Source organism: Salmo salar, chromosome ssa17 (genome assembly GCF_905237065.1).
Source record: "Salmo salar chromosome ssa17, Ssal_v3.1, whole genome shotgun sequence".
Taxonomy (NCBI): Eukaryota; Metazoa; Chordata; class Actinopteri; order Salmoniformes; family Salmonidae; genus Salmo; species Salmo salar.
Window position 1 is genome coordinate 51,672,443 of NC_059458.1, and position 15,245 is coordinate 51,687,687.

Consider the following 15,245-nt stretch of genomic DNA (forward strand, 5'->3'; position numbering starts at 1 on the left):
GAAGAGGCCGCTAGAGGTTCGGATTGCAACTCTTCCCACGGTCTCGCCAGTCACTTCTGATTTGCCGTAGTGTTGTGATGTGAAACCAAGATGGCGTCTACGGAAAGGTAGTTACATTTTTATTTAACGCTTAAGGTTTATTTTATGCCAGTACTAGGTGAACAATACATTCTGACAGAAATTCAGTTTGGGCCGAGAGTGGTGTTGCTAAAAAATGGATGGCTAGCTAGCATGATAGCAGTAGTATTTAGCTAGTATGCGACCAGTTTAGTACGGCAATAACTATTCTATTCACAAGTTAACTCGCTGTATTAGCTATCCTAAAAGCATGACGGAGGCTCCGAGTGAGGACGAACTGCGGCCGGTGCCACGTGAGCGGGCGATTCTGGAGAGTTTCTTCACGCAGCTCGGAATGTTCTCGTTCGACCGAGCGAAGGACTATGTGGAGAAAGAGAAGGACAGCAGCAAGAGCGCAGCGGCCATCTGGGCCGCTCTCCTCACCGCCTTCGCTCACCTTTCCGCAGCGGAGAAGGCCTATCACAACATGACGTTCCTGGGTCAAAAACTGGGTAAAAAGTACCCCATGTAAACATGCACCGACAGAAAATGACCTTTTTGTTTCACTACAAAACTCATTGGTGTGGCAAAATGACACCCCTCAGTGCAATTAATGTAACCTATTACAAGGGGTGGGTATAATTTGTGGAACGTTCCTGTCTGTTCCAAAAACTAAGTAAATAACAAGGTTGTCAACAACGCATACAAAGTTGTATAGTGGCAGAATAAAATACCAGGTGGGCTACCATACCAGTACTGGGCTACCATACCAGTGGGCTATTTAATTACGTTTTTCACTCACCACGTTTATTCCGGAAAATGTATGTCCTCGCTCTGGTAGCCTATGGACAAACATTAAGAATACGCTACGTGGTGAGTTGATGCCTATTCGTCAACTAGTTGAATTGATGATGCTACTTTGTATGCGTTGTTTGTTGGCAACCTTGTACTTTACGACGTTTTTGGAACAGATTCCTGTTGGAACGTAACACAAATTATACCCACTATTACAAGTGGGACTAGTATCACCATGGTGTTATTATCCAGACGAGAAAGTCACGTTCCATAATAGAACGTTGAGGTGTAGGTTTCTAACAGCAGGTGGCGATACAAGCCCACATTTTTATGACTTGTGTATTCAGCAGCTAATATCACGTCGATGTTATGGGGGTAGGAGGAAAAAGTACAACTGGATAAAGGATTTCCTGTTTGGAAGGTCTATCCAGGTGAGGGTGGGGAAAGTCTCTATCAAGCAGCTACCTGGTGGATAACCGTACACCGCAGGGGATCGTGATTAGACCTCTGTTCTCAATTATGGTCAATGATGTTTACTCTCAGGTATGGCCGGATATTGGGAGGTCGTTATTTTCAGATGATGGGGCCTTATGGAAGAGGGGAAGAAATGTGCCATACATAGTCAGCAAGGTACAGGAAGCGATTGATAAGGCAGAGCGGTGGGCATTGTGGGGATTCAGGTTTTCTGTAGAGAACTCACTTTACCAGGAGGAAGGTGGGAGATGTGGTATGCTTGAGGTCATTTGGGCAGAACACATTGAGAGAGTGGTGGGAAAGTGTAAGAAGGTACTAAATGTGATGCGCTGTCAGACAGGGAAGGAGTGGGAGGCTGGGCGTTCCTCATTGAGGACCGTGTATGTTGCATTGATCTGATCTGTAATAGACTATGGCAGTATAGCGTATGGTTCGGCAGCTCGGACCTCATTAGAAAGGCTAGATGTCATACAGGGGCAAGGACTCAGAATATGTAGTGGGGTGTTTTGGACCTCCCCAGTGGCTGCACTACAGTACAGGTGGAGATGGGGGATATGCCATTGCAGATTAGGAGACAGCAGCTGGCAATTCATTATTGGGTCAACCTACAGGGACATGGGGTGTCGCATCCTGCAAAAGGGATTTTACAGGCATGCTGGGAACATGAGCGAGGACAGAACACGAGCTTTGGGTGGGTGGGCAATACCCAGGCGAGGGGGAGATGGGACTGTATGGAAGGGAGTTTAGTCCAATGGTAGCTATTCACGCAAATGGTTACATTTACACAGATGGTTCAAAGATCCAAAGACCGGATACACTGGGTCAGCATTTGTAGTGCAGGAATGTGAGATGGCAGTCAGGAAAGGTATTACAGATCATCTGGCTGTATATACGGAGCAGCTAATGGCCATACCGTTGGCCTTGAAGTGGGTGGAGGAAGTCAATTCTTTAGCTCACGTAGCAGACAAGACCTGCTTTGAGGTACTACAAACCCATGGCAGGATAAGACAGATGGTTATACAGATAAGATTTACTTGGGTCCCAGCCCACGTGGGGGTGGAGGGGAACGACGCAGTTGATGTACTGGCTAAACAAGCACTTAGTGGGGATGTTTGATGTTGTAGTTTCAATGAGCACGGCAGAGGTAAAAAGCCTGATATGGACAGTGATGGTGCAGAGATGGCAGGAGTAGTGGAATAGATACTAAGGGCAGGCATTTATTTCAAGTACAGAGGAATGTCAGGGAGGGGAGGACAGCAGGAAGGGAGACTATTTTTACAAGATTAAAGGTAGGACACAGCTGGTTGAATAAGTCCTTAAATGTGATAGGAAAGCATCCAACAGGAAAGTATGATTATTGCCAGGAAACAGAGACAGTTGAGCATGTATTGCTCCAGTCTGGGCAGAATCAGAGGGTAAGAGAGAGGATGAGATCTAGTATGAGGGAGAAGGGGAGAAGGGAATTAGTTTAGAGTATATATATACACTACTCAAAAAAATAAAGGGAACACTTAAACAACACATCCTAGATCTGAATGAAATAAATAATCTTATTAAATACTTTTTTCTTTACATAGTTGAATGTGCTGACAACAAAATCACACAAAAATAATCAATGGAAATCCATTTTATCAACCCATGGAGGTCTGGATTTGGAGTCACACTCAAAATTAAAGTGGAAAACCACACTACAGGCTGATCCAACTTTGATGTAATGTCCTTAAAACAAGTCAAAATGAGGCTCAGTAGTGTGTGTGGCCTCCACGTGCCTGTATGACATCCCTACAACGCCTGGGCATGCTCCTGATGAGGTGGCGGATGGTCTCCTGAGGGATCTCCTCCCAGACCTGGGCTAAAGCATCCGCCAACTCCTGGACAGTCTGTGGTGCAACGTGGTGTTGGTGGATGGAGCGAGACATGATGTCCCAGATGTGCTCAATTGGATTCAGGTCTGGGGAACGGGCGGGCCAGTCCATAGCATCAATGCCTTCCTCTTGCAGGAACTGCTGACACACTCCAGCCACATGAGGTCTAGCATTGTCTTGCATTAGGAGGAACCCAGGGCCAACCGCACCAGCATATGGTCTCACAAGGGGTCTGAGGATCTCATCTCGGTACCTAATGGCAGTCAGGCTACCTCTGGCGAGCACATGGAGGGCTGTGCGGCCCCCCAAAGAAATGCCACCCCACACCATGACTGACCCACCGCCAAACGGTCATGCTGGAGGATGTTGCAGGCAGCAGAACGTTCTCCACGGCGTCTCCAGACTCTGTCACGTGCTCAGTGTGAACCTGCTTTCATCTGTGAAGAGCACAGGGCGCCAGTGGCGAATTTGCCAATCTTGGTGTTCTCTGGCAAATGCCAAACGTCCTGCACGGTGTTGGGCTGTAAGCACAACCCCCACCTGTGGACGTCGGGCCCTCATACCACCCTCATGGAGTCTGTTTTGGACCGTTTGAGCAGACACATGCACATTTGTGGCCTGCTGGAGGTCATTTTGCAGGGCTCTGGCAGTGCTCCTCCTGCTCCTCCTTGCACAAAGGCGGAGGTAGCGCTCCTGCTGCTGGGTTGTTGCCCTCCTACGGCCTCCTCCACGTCTCCTGATGTACTGGCCTGTCTCCTGGTAGCGCCTCCATGCTCTGGACACTACGCTGACAGACACAGCAAACCTTCTTGCAACAGCTCGCATTGATGTGCCATCCTGGATGAGCTGCACTACCTGAGCCACTTGTGTGGGTTGTAGACTCCGTCTCATGCTACCACTAGAGTGAAAGCACCGCCAGCATTCAAAAGTGACCAAAACATCAGCCAGGAAGCATAGGAACTGAGAAGTGGTCTGTGGTCTCCACCTGCAGAACCACACCTTTATTGGGGGTGTCTTGCTTATTGCCTATAATTTCCACCTGTTTTCTATTCCATTTGCACAACAGCATGTGAAATTTATTGTCAATCAGTGTTGCTTCCTAAGTGGACAGTTTGATTTCACAGAAGTGTGATTGACTTGGAGTTACATTGTGTTGTTTAAGTGTTTTATTTTTTTGAGCAGTATATATATATATATATGTGTGTGTGTGTGTGTGTGTGTGTATATATATAGATATATATATCGATATCTATCTATCTATATCTATCTATATCTATACATATATATATACATATACACATATATATACATACATACATACATACATATATACACGTGTGTATATATATATATGTATGTATATGTGTCTCAAATATGATCTTTTTTAAGAGCAATGGGGCTGGTAGGTATGATTTAGTTTCTCCTTTTCCAACACTCCAGTACAGTAGGTGGCGGTAATGCACCATAACGTTGGATGCCAACCGCAGATAAACCCACCTAACAAAAAGACAGCACATCGTGTCTACCCCACTCTCTGAGGGGTCGGCTGAAAACGGATGTTTCCGGTTTTCACAGATACAGTATTTAACCTAACTTCCATTTCCCCTGAAAAACAGTTGTTGGGACTCCGCTCTGGCGTGTTTTTAGGTCAGCTACATTAGGCTATAGCTCCCCAAACAACAATTTCCAACATGGACTGTTTTCTCTGTTGCTCCAATATGTTAATCAGGATCATAACCCACTCTTGCAGGCGGCCAGTCGTTCTTCAGCCGCAAGGACTCCATCCGCACCATCTACACCTCCCTGTTCAATGCGCTGAGGAAGGTGGTAACCATGGGGCGCCACGCCCAGCCAGGCTCCGCACCCTACCTGGAGGACCTGCTGTCTCACCTGTCGGAACAGCTGTGCCACTTCACCCAGGCCCGCATGGAGATGGCTGACCTGTACGAGACGATGCACGCGCTGGGCAGCCAGAAGAACATCAACTCTGAGGAGCTGGTCGCCACCCTCGAGGCGGTGGTGCAGAAATACAGCTCCAGGTGTGTGGGACGTGTCGTGTGTAAGCTCAGCTGTGCGTGCAGGCTGTAATAGTGTGTAAGTGGCTGAGAAATTGCAGGAAAAAAGAGACGGCAAGAGTATGTGGGGGGAGGGGCGGGTGGGTGGAGCATGACGGGGAGGGAGGGGTGGGGAGCTTTCTGCTGAAATCAGCAGATATCAAATGTAGCTCAGCCGGAACCAAAGCAAGCCCAACACAGAAAAGCCCACTGTGCGGCTGAGTTGCAGTTCACACTGCAGCGAGCCACGATCCACACTGCAGCGAGTCACAATCTGGTACACATGGGTGGTTGTGCAGTCAGGGGTGAAGGTGACTCTCGCACAGCAGTCGACACAGCCAGGGAACGTAATCAGCATTGAGACTACACAGGATATTAACTGCTAATCAGGGCCAGCACCTCCACACCCAGTCGCCACACCCTTTGCATCACAGAACACCAGAAACATCCAATATCTCTTCCAGTATATTAATCAGCATTAGTACTAATAAGGCTATTTATCATTAGGATAATTGGTCTTACTGAATAGTGAACACAATTGATTTGTAGTGGAGTGTGATCAGTTTTTAGACTGCCGTCTGACAACACCAGCATTTCTCCCTTATATTAGAAATAGCTTGCTCTCCAATGACCCCCTCCATCTCCCCCCCCCCCTCCCTCCCAGATTCCACCACCCCATCCTGGGCCGCTTGGAGGGGGGCTTCCAGACAGAGGTGGATGTAGTAACACAGCTCCTGCGCTGCCAGGCCCAGGTGTCAGAGTGGCACTTCCTGCCCGCCCTGCTCAGCCTGCATGGGGCTAGCTCTAAGCTGACCGCCTGGGGACAGCTCCTCCAGCTACAGAGGGAGACCCGCAAGCACCTGTTCGGAGGCCAGTCCCAGAAAGCCGTGCAGCTGCCCCACCTGTACATGTGGCTGCAGCGCTTCCAGGGGGCGCTCCTTGCTAAATTCAGCTTCTACTTCCATGAGGCGCTGAGCCGCCAGACGACGTCCGCAGACATGAAGGCCCTGACTGCACGCACGGCGCCCGATTACCACGGCAAGATCTGTTCGTTTATCCGCAAACACGATGCCAACAACGTCTCGCTGGTGTTCGACAACCGCGGCTTGGACAGCTTCCAGGGCCACGGCTACCACCACCCGCACTCGTACCGCGAGGCGCCCAAGGGGGTGGAGCAGTTCCCCGCCGTGGTGTCCCTTCCCGGGGGTGAGCGGCCGCTCACGCACTGGCCCAACGTCATCATGATGATGGGCGACCGCGAGGCAGAGCTCAACGCGCTGGACAAGGTGGTACACTTCTACGACGACAAAGTCCAGAGCACTTACTACCTGACCCGACCAGAATCACACTTCACCCTGGTGGTCATCTTCGACGGTAGGAAGTCCGAGAAGGACTCGCACATCGCCGCCTTCCTGCAGGAGATCTCTGGCTCGCTGAGGAACTCCAAACCATTCAGCACCCTCAAACCTGGCTCCAAGGGCTGAGAGAGAGATATGCCATGCTTCATAAACTGACTGTGTCCCCATAAGGGGTAGAGAGGTGCGTGCGTGTAACGTTATAACAGAGATGAGGCATTGTTCCAGTTCCATAGACAGGATGAACAAGTTGTCTAATCATTAGGAAAGCTTCGAGTGACATTGTTGCAACGTTCTGATTGGTTTTAGCTTCTTAAATTGGGCGGCCAGGACCTTTTGCTTTACTACTTGAAATATAATTAGAAGCTCAACATCAGCTTGTCTTAATTCAGAGAATGGCTTCAACCCGTGGTCCAACTGTTTGTTCTGTTGAGCATCATGCTTTGAATCCTTTAGTTTGTTTTGTAAAATCAGTTCCAGACCAAAAGAGATGCGTCACTGACGCAGTGTGGCCTTCTCACAGTGAACTGACTATTGAGACATTTGACCTGTTTCTTTGACTTGATTCTATTCCATCACAGGTTAGACAACTTCCTACCCGTCAGGGATATAATGGTGCTATGTACTGAAAGCCTTTGCTTAATTTGTATACTTTTGTTAACATTGTTTGTTTACCGTCAACAGAAGTGCTTAATTAGTTCTCTGGTATGTCATCCTCTATTTAGTTGTACTTATTTATCGGTTTAATTCCCAAATGACTGTAGAAAAAAAGCATCATGACGTGTGTGTAAGAGGTGATTTCACACGTTTCTTAAGACTGAGACGTTACTGAGTGTTCAGACGGCCAACTGTAGCACATCTCCATCCCGGCCCCACACCCAGCAGGTGATAAACAAGGCAATAATGAAGGCTTGACTATCCAAAACGCACTTGTTAATTTCTTCCCTTTTTTTATTTATAATATAAATACAACATCGATACTATGCATTTGGCTATAAGAGCTCATCTTTAGGAAGCTCAGGAGTTTCAGATACAGCAACACTAACAGACAAAACCATTTCCTTTAATTATCAGACACATTCAGAGAGAAGCCAACATCCCTTAAAATGCACCTGTTCACATGTTACATGCCAAGTACACAATTTTCCCTATACATCAAAGTGCAATGTCACAATAGATTAACTCTAGGATTCATAATTCAGTCTTCTACTAAAACATTTTGATTATTTCATTCTAAGTGCTGCTGCTCTTCGTTCAGGACATGCGTGAGTGGATTACAACTCCCCACAAAGACGGGTAAAAAAAGGCACTTTCACATTGACACACACAAACCAATGCACACCCATAGCCCATTCTTGGAGACACACATCCCCAGGACTCCTCAAACACACACACACAATAGTTCCCAACCCAGTAAAGGACACATTCAGTGTGCCGTTGTTCAAGTGTATTTTGGGCATTTACACCCAAGAGCCCCACCCGGTTTGCTTACTGTGAACTTAAGGTTATTTAGTGACTTCAGTGTAACAAACAGACACACTATATTCCCACACAAACTAAGTGCCAGCACACACGCACCCCTGTCCTGCACATGTTCTGGTACTAAAGGCAGACATGAATAATCCATTTTATTCACCATCGCACTTACAAAGGAACAGAACGAGGGCAGGCAGAGGAAACACACAAACAGGGCAAGGGGGAAAGAAATCACACATACCCAGGCTGAGGGAAACGAACTCTACAAACTCCTAACCCACTGTACCTCCAAATGATTTCCCCTGGCCTGAGTGTGTGTATCGGTCGAACACAAGAGAAGGCTGTTTTCTAGTAGTGAGGGTTAACGCCACCGCCGGCCCTGTGACATTAGTGCCCACTGAACATTCAATAGAGAGCTGAACAGTCGTAATTAAACACTGGAACATTCATTAAAATAGCTGAACATTGGTTAAATAGAATGTGAGTTTTGTCACCAATGCCTCGAGAGGCTTTGGTTGAGGCATTAGTGAGCTTAGCAGCGGAACCAAGTGAAATAAAAAAGATCAGACATCCTCCCTTGTTTCCACACTGTGTGAGCCTCCCTTTACCCATCAGGCACCTCCTCACTCCGCATTGTCCCTTTCTTTTTGCTTCGCCAATGAAAATCACTTGTAGATACAGCAGCCAATTGAACTACACTAAGAATACAGCAGCCTTTTGGTGATAGACCTTCATTAGCTGAAGAGCCTATTGTCATTACATAATCAACGTTCACGTCACTGAAACTACATTTCACTGGAGAACTACACTTCCCACACATCTGTGACTACATCTCTTTTACAGGATAGGGTTCTGCTTTCTTTAGCTTATACTTTTTTTCTTGTACTTCTCCCATTCAGCAGTCCCATTTTACATAGCTACCCTTTGATAAATGCTTCGATACATGGAGAAAGTTAACTCCTATACACCAACAAGAGTACACACCAACCTGACAACACACATAAATATCATGGTATATCATGTATTATTTTGTATTACTACATAAAACCCTTTTAGTTTCAGATCTGTCCTACCGCTTTCTACCCATGTTCAGGTTTCTAAACAGTAAGCAGGTACCCTGTTCTCCTATTCTTTATTTTGGCCCGGGTTGGCCTGGTTTGGCTCATCACATGGTGCAGGACTTGTCCAGCAGCGGGGGCAGAGGGGGGGTGTTGCTCTTGGGGGGCACCAGGGGTTTGGGCCTCAGGGCTGGGGGGCGAAGTGGAGCCCCCATACGGAGTGGAGTCCCCAAAACGGGCTTGAAGGAGCCCAGGGTGTCGGGGGAGGGGTTGGTGGATCGGAGTGGTGCGGGAGGGGGGCCAGGGAGGGGAATGAGGGGGCTCAGAGGGCTGAGGGGACTTGGTGTACCAGGAGTCCCTGGGGTGGAGGGGGTGCTGTGGGGGCTGGGTGACTCAGAGGAGCAGGCTGTGATTGGGCTGTTCTTAACCTGCTCCAGAGTGTCCAGGACCACGTCAGGAGCCGGTCTGCAGCCCCCACGCTCCATCTGCTTCAGCTGCCCCAGAGCCACACTCACACTCTCCTCTATGTCCTACGGAGAGAGGGGAACGAGGCAGGGTGGAGGAAATAGAGAAAATATAAGATGAAGTGTAGTTTGATGTGTGCAGCAGGTGTCTGTCTGCAAGTACAGTTGAAGTCAGAAGTTTACATACACCTTAGCCAAATACATTTAAACTCACTTTCACAAATCCTGACATTTAATCCTAGTAAAAATTCTGTTTAACTGTCTTAGGTCAGTTAGGATCACCACTTTATTTTAAGAATGTCGAATGTCAGAATAATAGTAGAGAGAAGGATTTCTTTCATCACATTCCCAGTGGGTCAGAAGTTTACATACACTCAATATTTGGTAGCATTGCCTTTAAATTGTTTAATATGGGTCAAATGTTTCAAGTAGCCTTCCACAAGCTTCCCACAATAAGTTGTGTGAATTTTGGTCCGTTCCTCCTGACAGAGCTGGTGTAACTCAGTCAGTTTTGTAGGCCTTGCTCGCACATGCTTTCTCAGTTCTGCCCACACATTTTCTATGGGATTGAGGTCAGGGCTTTGTGATGACCACTCCAATACCTTGACTTTGTTGTCCTTAAGCCATTTTGCCACAACTTTGGAAGTATTCTTGGGGTCATTGTCCATTTGGAAGACCCATTTGCAACCAAGCTTTAACTTCCTGACTGATGTCTTAAGATGTTGCTTCAATATATCCTCATGATGCCATCTATTTTGTGAAGTGCACCAGTCCCTCCTGTAGCAAAGCAACATGATGATGCCACCCCCGTGCTTCACGGTTGGGATGATGTTCTTCGGCTTGCAAGCCTCCCCCTTTTTCCTCCAAACATAACGATGGTCATTATGGCCAAACAGTTCTATTTTTGTTTCAGAGGACATTTCTTCAAAAAGTACGATCTTTGTCCCCATGTGCAGTTGTAAACTGTAGTCTGGCTTTTTTATGGCGGTTTTGAAGTAGTGGCTTCTTCCTTGCTGAGCGGCCTTTCAGGTTATGTCGCTATAGGACTCGTTTTACTGTGGATATAGATCATTTTGTACCCATTTCCTCCAGCATAGCATCTTCACAAGGTCCACTAAAGTACGTTCATCTCTAGGAGACAGAACGCGTCTCCTTCCTGAGCGGTGTGACGGCTGCGTGGTCCCATGGTATTTATACTTGCGTACTATTGTTTGTACAGATGACCGTGGTACCTTCAGGCGTTTGGAAATTACTCCCAAGGATGAACCAGACTTGTGGAGGTCTACAATTTTTTTTTCTGAGGTCTTGGCTGATTTCTTTAGATTTTCCCATGATGTCAAGCAAAGTGGCACAGAGTTTGAAGGTAGGCCTTGAAATATATCCACAGGTACACCTCCAATTGATTCAAATGATGTCAATTAGCCTATCAGAAGCTTCTAAAGCCATGACTGAATTTTCCAAGCTGTTTAAAGGCAGAATCAACTTAGTGTATGTAAACTTCTGACCCACTGGAATTGTGAATGAAATAATCTCTGAACAGTTGTTGGAAAAATTACGTGTCATGCACAAAGTAGATGTCCTAACCGACTTTCCAAAACTATAGTTTGTGGAGTGGTTGAAAAACAAGTTTTAATGATTCCAACCTAAGTGTATGTAAATTTCCGACTTCAACTGTATGTGTGTGTACCTGTGCCAGTGTGTCTGGGTCCAGGGTTCTGGAGCTGAAGCCGTGTTGCCCGCTGCTGGAGCGCCGGATGGGCGTGTCTTCAGGCCGACGCAGAGAATCGTGGCGGCTCACGGTAACTGTTACCGCGGCAGTGGAACGGCGACGACGCTCGGGGCTGTCGAGAGGCGGGGTTAAGCCAGTGCCCCGCCCCAGAAGGAGCTCCCGCGGGCTGAAGTGACCAGTGACGGGCGGCGAGTTCCTCTCCAACACACCCACGTTACCATGGTCTTTAGAGCGACCGAGGGGGCGGCGGAAAATGTCAGTCCGCTTCCTGCGGTGGCTGCTGTCGAGAGACGTACAGTATAGACCGTTAACTAAGATTAGAGCTTGACTAAATCAATACACTCCACAAACCGCTAGCTTAGCTTTGTGCAAGTTGTAGGTCTGTGGTGTGTTATTAACTACTGACCTGTTGTAGGTCTCAGGCGAGCTAACTACTCACCTGTTTTTTTTATGGGGTGGATCAGCTTAATATTGCAGATTGTTACTTCCATCAATGCCGAGTGGTTAGAGCGTTGGACTAGTAACCGAAAGGTTGCAAGTTCAAATCCCCGAGCTGACAAGGTACCAATCTGTCCTTCTGCCCCTGAACAGGCAGTTAATCCACTGTTCATAGGCTGTCATTTAAAATAAGACTTTGTTCTTAACGGACTTGCCTAGTTAAATAAAGGTAAAAAGAAATAAAAAATGTAATTGTCTGCATCATTTCAAATCCCCCATATTTTCTGGGTAAATATATACCGGTATATTGATATACATAAACCATATACATTTTTAGAATTTACCTTCCTTTATTATTCCCCACAAACCCTACCACCCCTCCCCCAATTGAAGTAAACTATTAAACAAAAACACTTAGGCTTCTACATACTATACACAATAGTTAGATTTTGATTGTTTTTAGTCCTGGCCTTCCTCTAGTTCTGATGTCCATCCAGTTTGATTTCTATTTGTAACTGTTATTTCAAAAGTTCTGAACCTATATACATTTTATAGACCCCATATGTTTTACATTTATCTTATTAGTCCCACCCTTCAGCTCCATTCAACCCCTCCCATCTATCTCTTAACACTATCCATATTAGATTTCTATTTGACATATATTTTTCAACTGTGCCGTGATGCTTCACAAAAGTATTCAACCTTTCTATTCTCATAGTTTCTACAGATTGTAAATTTAAAGATTACAATTTTTTTGAAAATAATTAGATTATTTATCAATTGACTGACTTTTAAAAATCACCCAGTATTTGCACTGTTAGCTTTACGTAAATGTTGTGATTCTTCAGCCATTCCTGGACCTGTGACCAAAAATGAGCTACATAAGGACAGTACCAAAATAAATAATCAAATGACTGCCTCCTCGCAGCAAAATCTAGAGAGCTGGGAAGATTGTATCCCATATATATCTATCTATATCTCAGCAAAAAAAAAAGAAACGTCCCTTTTTCAGGACCCTGTCTTTCAAAGATAATTTGTAAAAATCCAAGTATCAGATCTTCATTGTGTTTTTCAGAGTCAGTAGAAAGGCCTTGTTAGTGTCCTAAGTTTTCATAACTGTGACCTTAATTGCTTACCGACTGTAAGCTGTTAGTGTCTTGACAGTTCCACAGGTGCATGTTCATTAATTGTTTATGGTTAATTGAACAAGCATGTGAAACAGTGTTTAAACCCTTCACAATGAAGATCTGTGAAAAATGTATTGGAGTCAGATCATTTATTTCTTTCGGGATATGTATACTGAGTATGTCCACATCCCCGTCAGACCATTTTATTGGTAAACTACACGGTAATGTAAAAGTTGCATTTTTTTTGTTGATACAATACGTAATATAATAATTTGGTTTTAATCCAGAGGTTAGAAAAAGTATCTAGATCCTCTGAGGCTGTGGATGGATTCTAATTGTGGATTTAAAAGAAAATATGAATCATCAGCGTACAATGACACTTGTTTTTAAGCCATGAATTTCTAATCCCTTAATATTATTGTTGGATCTAATTTTAACCGCTAACATTTCGATGTCAATAATAAATAGATATGCTGATAGTGGACAACCTTGTTTTACTCCTCTTGACAGTTTAAAACTTTCTGAGATGTAGCAATTATTTACTTTTTTACACCTAGGTTTGCTATACACAACTTTAACCCATTTTATAAGAGATTCTCAAATTGAAATATTCCAGGCATTTATATATAAACTTATCAAAAGCCTTTTCAAAGTCAGCTATGAAAACCAAGTCTGGTTTTGCAGATATTTCATCGTGTTCTATTGTTTCTAGTACTTGACTTATTATCTCTAATGTATCGTCCATGTAAAAAAACTTGTCTGATTAGGATTAATAATATCTGACAAAACCTTTTTAATTCTATGCGCTAAGCATTTAGCTAGAATTTTTGCATCACAACACTGAAGTGTAAGAGGCCTCCGATTAAAAAAAAAAAAAATGGACTGGATCTTTATATATATACACACACTACTTGGATCCTGTTTCAGTTATAATGAAATCAGACCTTGTTGAGTGATAATCTACTATTTATATAGGACTGGTTGAAACATGCTAATAATGGTCCTCTGAGTATATCAAAAAAAGTTCAGTATGCCATCCAGCCCTGGAGTTTTCCCAGACTTAAATGCTTTAATTGCATCAAGAAGTTCCTCCTCTGTAATTTGGCCTCCACTCAGGCGATCCAACTACTGACCTGTTGTAGGTCTCAGGCGATCTAACTACTGACCTGTTGTAGGTTTCTGGCTGTCTGTCAGTAGGAGAGCTCAGCTCACTTCTGGCTTTCTTGTCGTCATTGCTAGTGCTCCCACTGTCGCTGTCCACTGTCGATGCAGAGTCAGGCCTGAAACACCACACATCACCTCTTATATCAACCAATCAGCACTAAACAGAACCTGCTCCCTAACCAAATCAGTTTTAAACAGAACCTGTTACCCAACCAATCAGGGCACTCTAACTAATCAGACAAATGATCAAATCAGTCAATCAATACCAGTGCCCAGTAATTGTTCACTGCAATTTAATTAACTTTGGTCGTAAATCCATAAATCCCAAAAAACAAGTTTAAATAATCAAAAAATGGGCAGTTCCTTTGATACGTCAATTCCTCATTCTACAGTTAATTTGATAACAGTCCACAACGGGATGCCGCTGAAGGCATATTTTACAGACATCTTCTCTTGGCATGGTTGTGTTACTTAGCGTGTATGCTATGTGCTAGCTATGCTGTAGCCGTGTACTTGCCTGTCCTTCAGTGTTATGTACTGGTGAGGCACCAGGCCATGGGTGCCGTTGAGTCGCCCCTCCCACCAGTCATGTGACGCACGCTGGAACAGCTGCAGGGTCACTCCCTTCTTAAAGGAGAGCTCCCGCCCTGACCGGCCTGTATAGTCAAACCTGGCCACCGCTTCAACTGCTTCCCCCTCTGAGAGACCGAGAGAAACGGAGAGAGAAAGAAAGATGGGGAGGGAGGAAGAGAGAAACAGAGAGAAAGGAGAGATTAGAGCCAGATCGTATGATCGGGACCTGTCAATAACTTTTCTCCCCGGCTCGACCTTGCCAGAGCTCAGCCAATGAGGAACGAGGCAGACGCGAAAGAGAAATCGGAGCATAAGAGTCTTAGCTAACCATCACTCCACCGCACCCCTTCCCCCCTTCAATGGGAGAGAGGGGGGTCTCTATGCTAGCTGTTGCCATGGAGACAGCTCTCTATCCATTGGTGGATGAGAGAGAGAAGCCCACTGGGTGATTGTGTAGAGGTCAAAGCATACCCTCCTCACTGGTCTGAGTCTCTGTGCCGCCGTCGGGCTCCGCCTCCCCACCCGGCTCGCTGAACGGACTCTCGCTAGAAAGGGAGAGGGGGAGAGAAAGAGTTTGGGTGTGGGGGAGGAGAAGGAAGAAAAAGGCAGTGTAAGT

The 15,245-nt window shown here is 45.6% G+C and overlaps 2 protein-coding genes across 3 annotated transcripts in view; one reads left to right on the top strand and one right to left on the bottom strand.

Moving 5' to 3' along the window:
- LOC106576040 (KICSTOR subunit 2) lies at positions 1-8,649 on the top strand. The gene is made up of 4 exons (XM_014152865.2): positions 1-107; positions 316-569; positions 4,942-5,230; positions 5,910-8,649. Exons 1-4 carry the CDS (start codon positions 91-93, stop codon positions 6,727-6,729), a joined length of 1,380 nt encoding a protein of 459 aa, XP_014008340.2. The 5' UTR covers positions 1-90; the 3' UTR covers positions 6,730-8,649.
- The window catches only part of LOC106576039 (SLIT-ROBO Rho GTPase-activating protein 1), a 24,846-nt gene continuing 17,128 nt past the window's right edge, over positions 7,528-15,245 (bottom strand). The window contains exons 19-23 of one of the 2 annotated variants that reach the window (XM_014152863.2): positions 15,101-15,174; positions 14,574-14,754; positions 14,059-14,172; positions 11,286-11,604; positions 7,528-9,664 (exon numbers count right to left, since the gene is read on the bottom strand). In XM_014152863.2, the coding sequence (XP_014008338.1) occupies positions 9,242-9,664; positions 11,286-11,604; positions 14,059-14,172; positions 14,574-14,754; positions 15,101-15,174 (1,111 nt within the window). In that variant the 3' untranslated portion in view covers positions 7,528-9,241. Of the gene's footprint in view, positions 9,665-11,285; positions 11,608-14,058; positions 14,173-14,573; positions 14,755-15,100; positions 15,175-15,245 lie in introns of both variants that reach the window. The other variant, XM_014152862.2, reaches the window with a different exon arrangement.

Coding starts and splice junctions, on each gene's coding strand:
- LOC106576040 (XM_014152865.2), top strand. Junction 570..4,941: donor GTTCCTGGGTCAAAAACTGG/GTAAAAAGTACC, acceptor CCACTCTTGCAG/GCGGCCAGTCGTTCTTCAGC. Junction 5,231..5,909: donor GTGCAGAAATACAGCTCCAG/GTGTGTGGGACG, acceptor CCTCCCTCCCAG/ATTCCACCACCCCATCCTGG.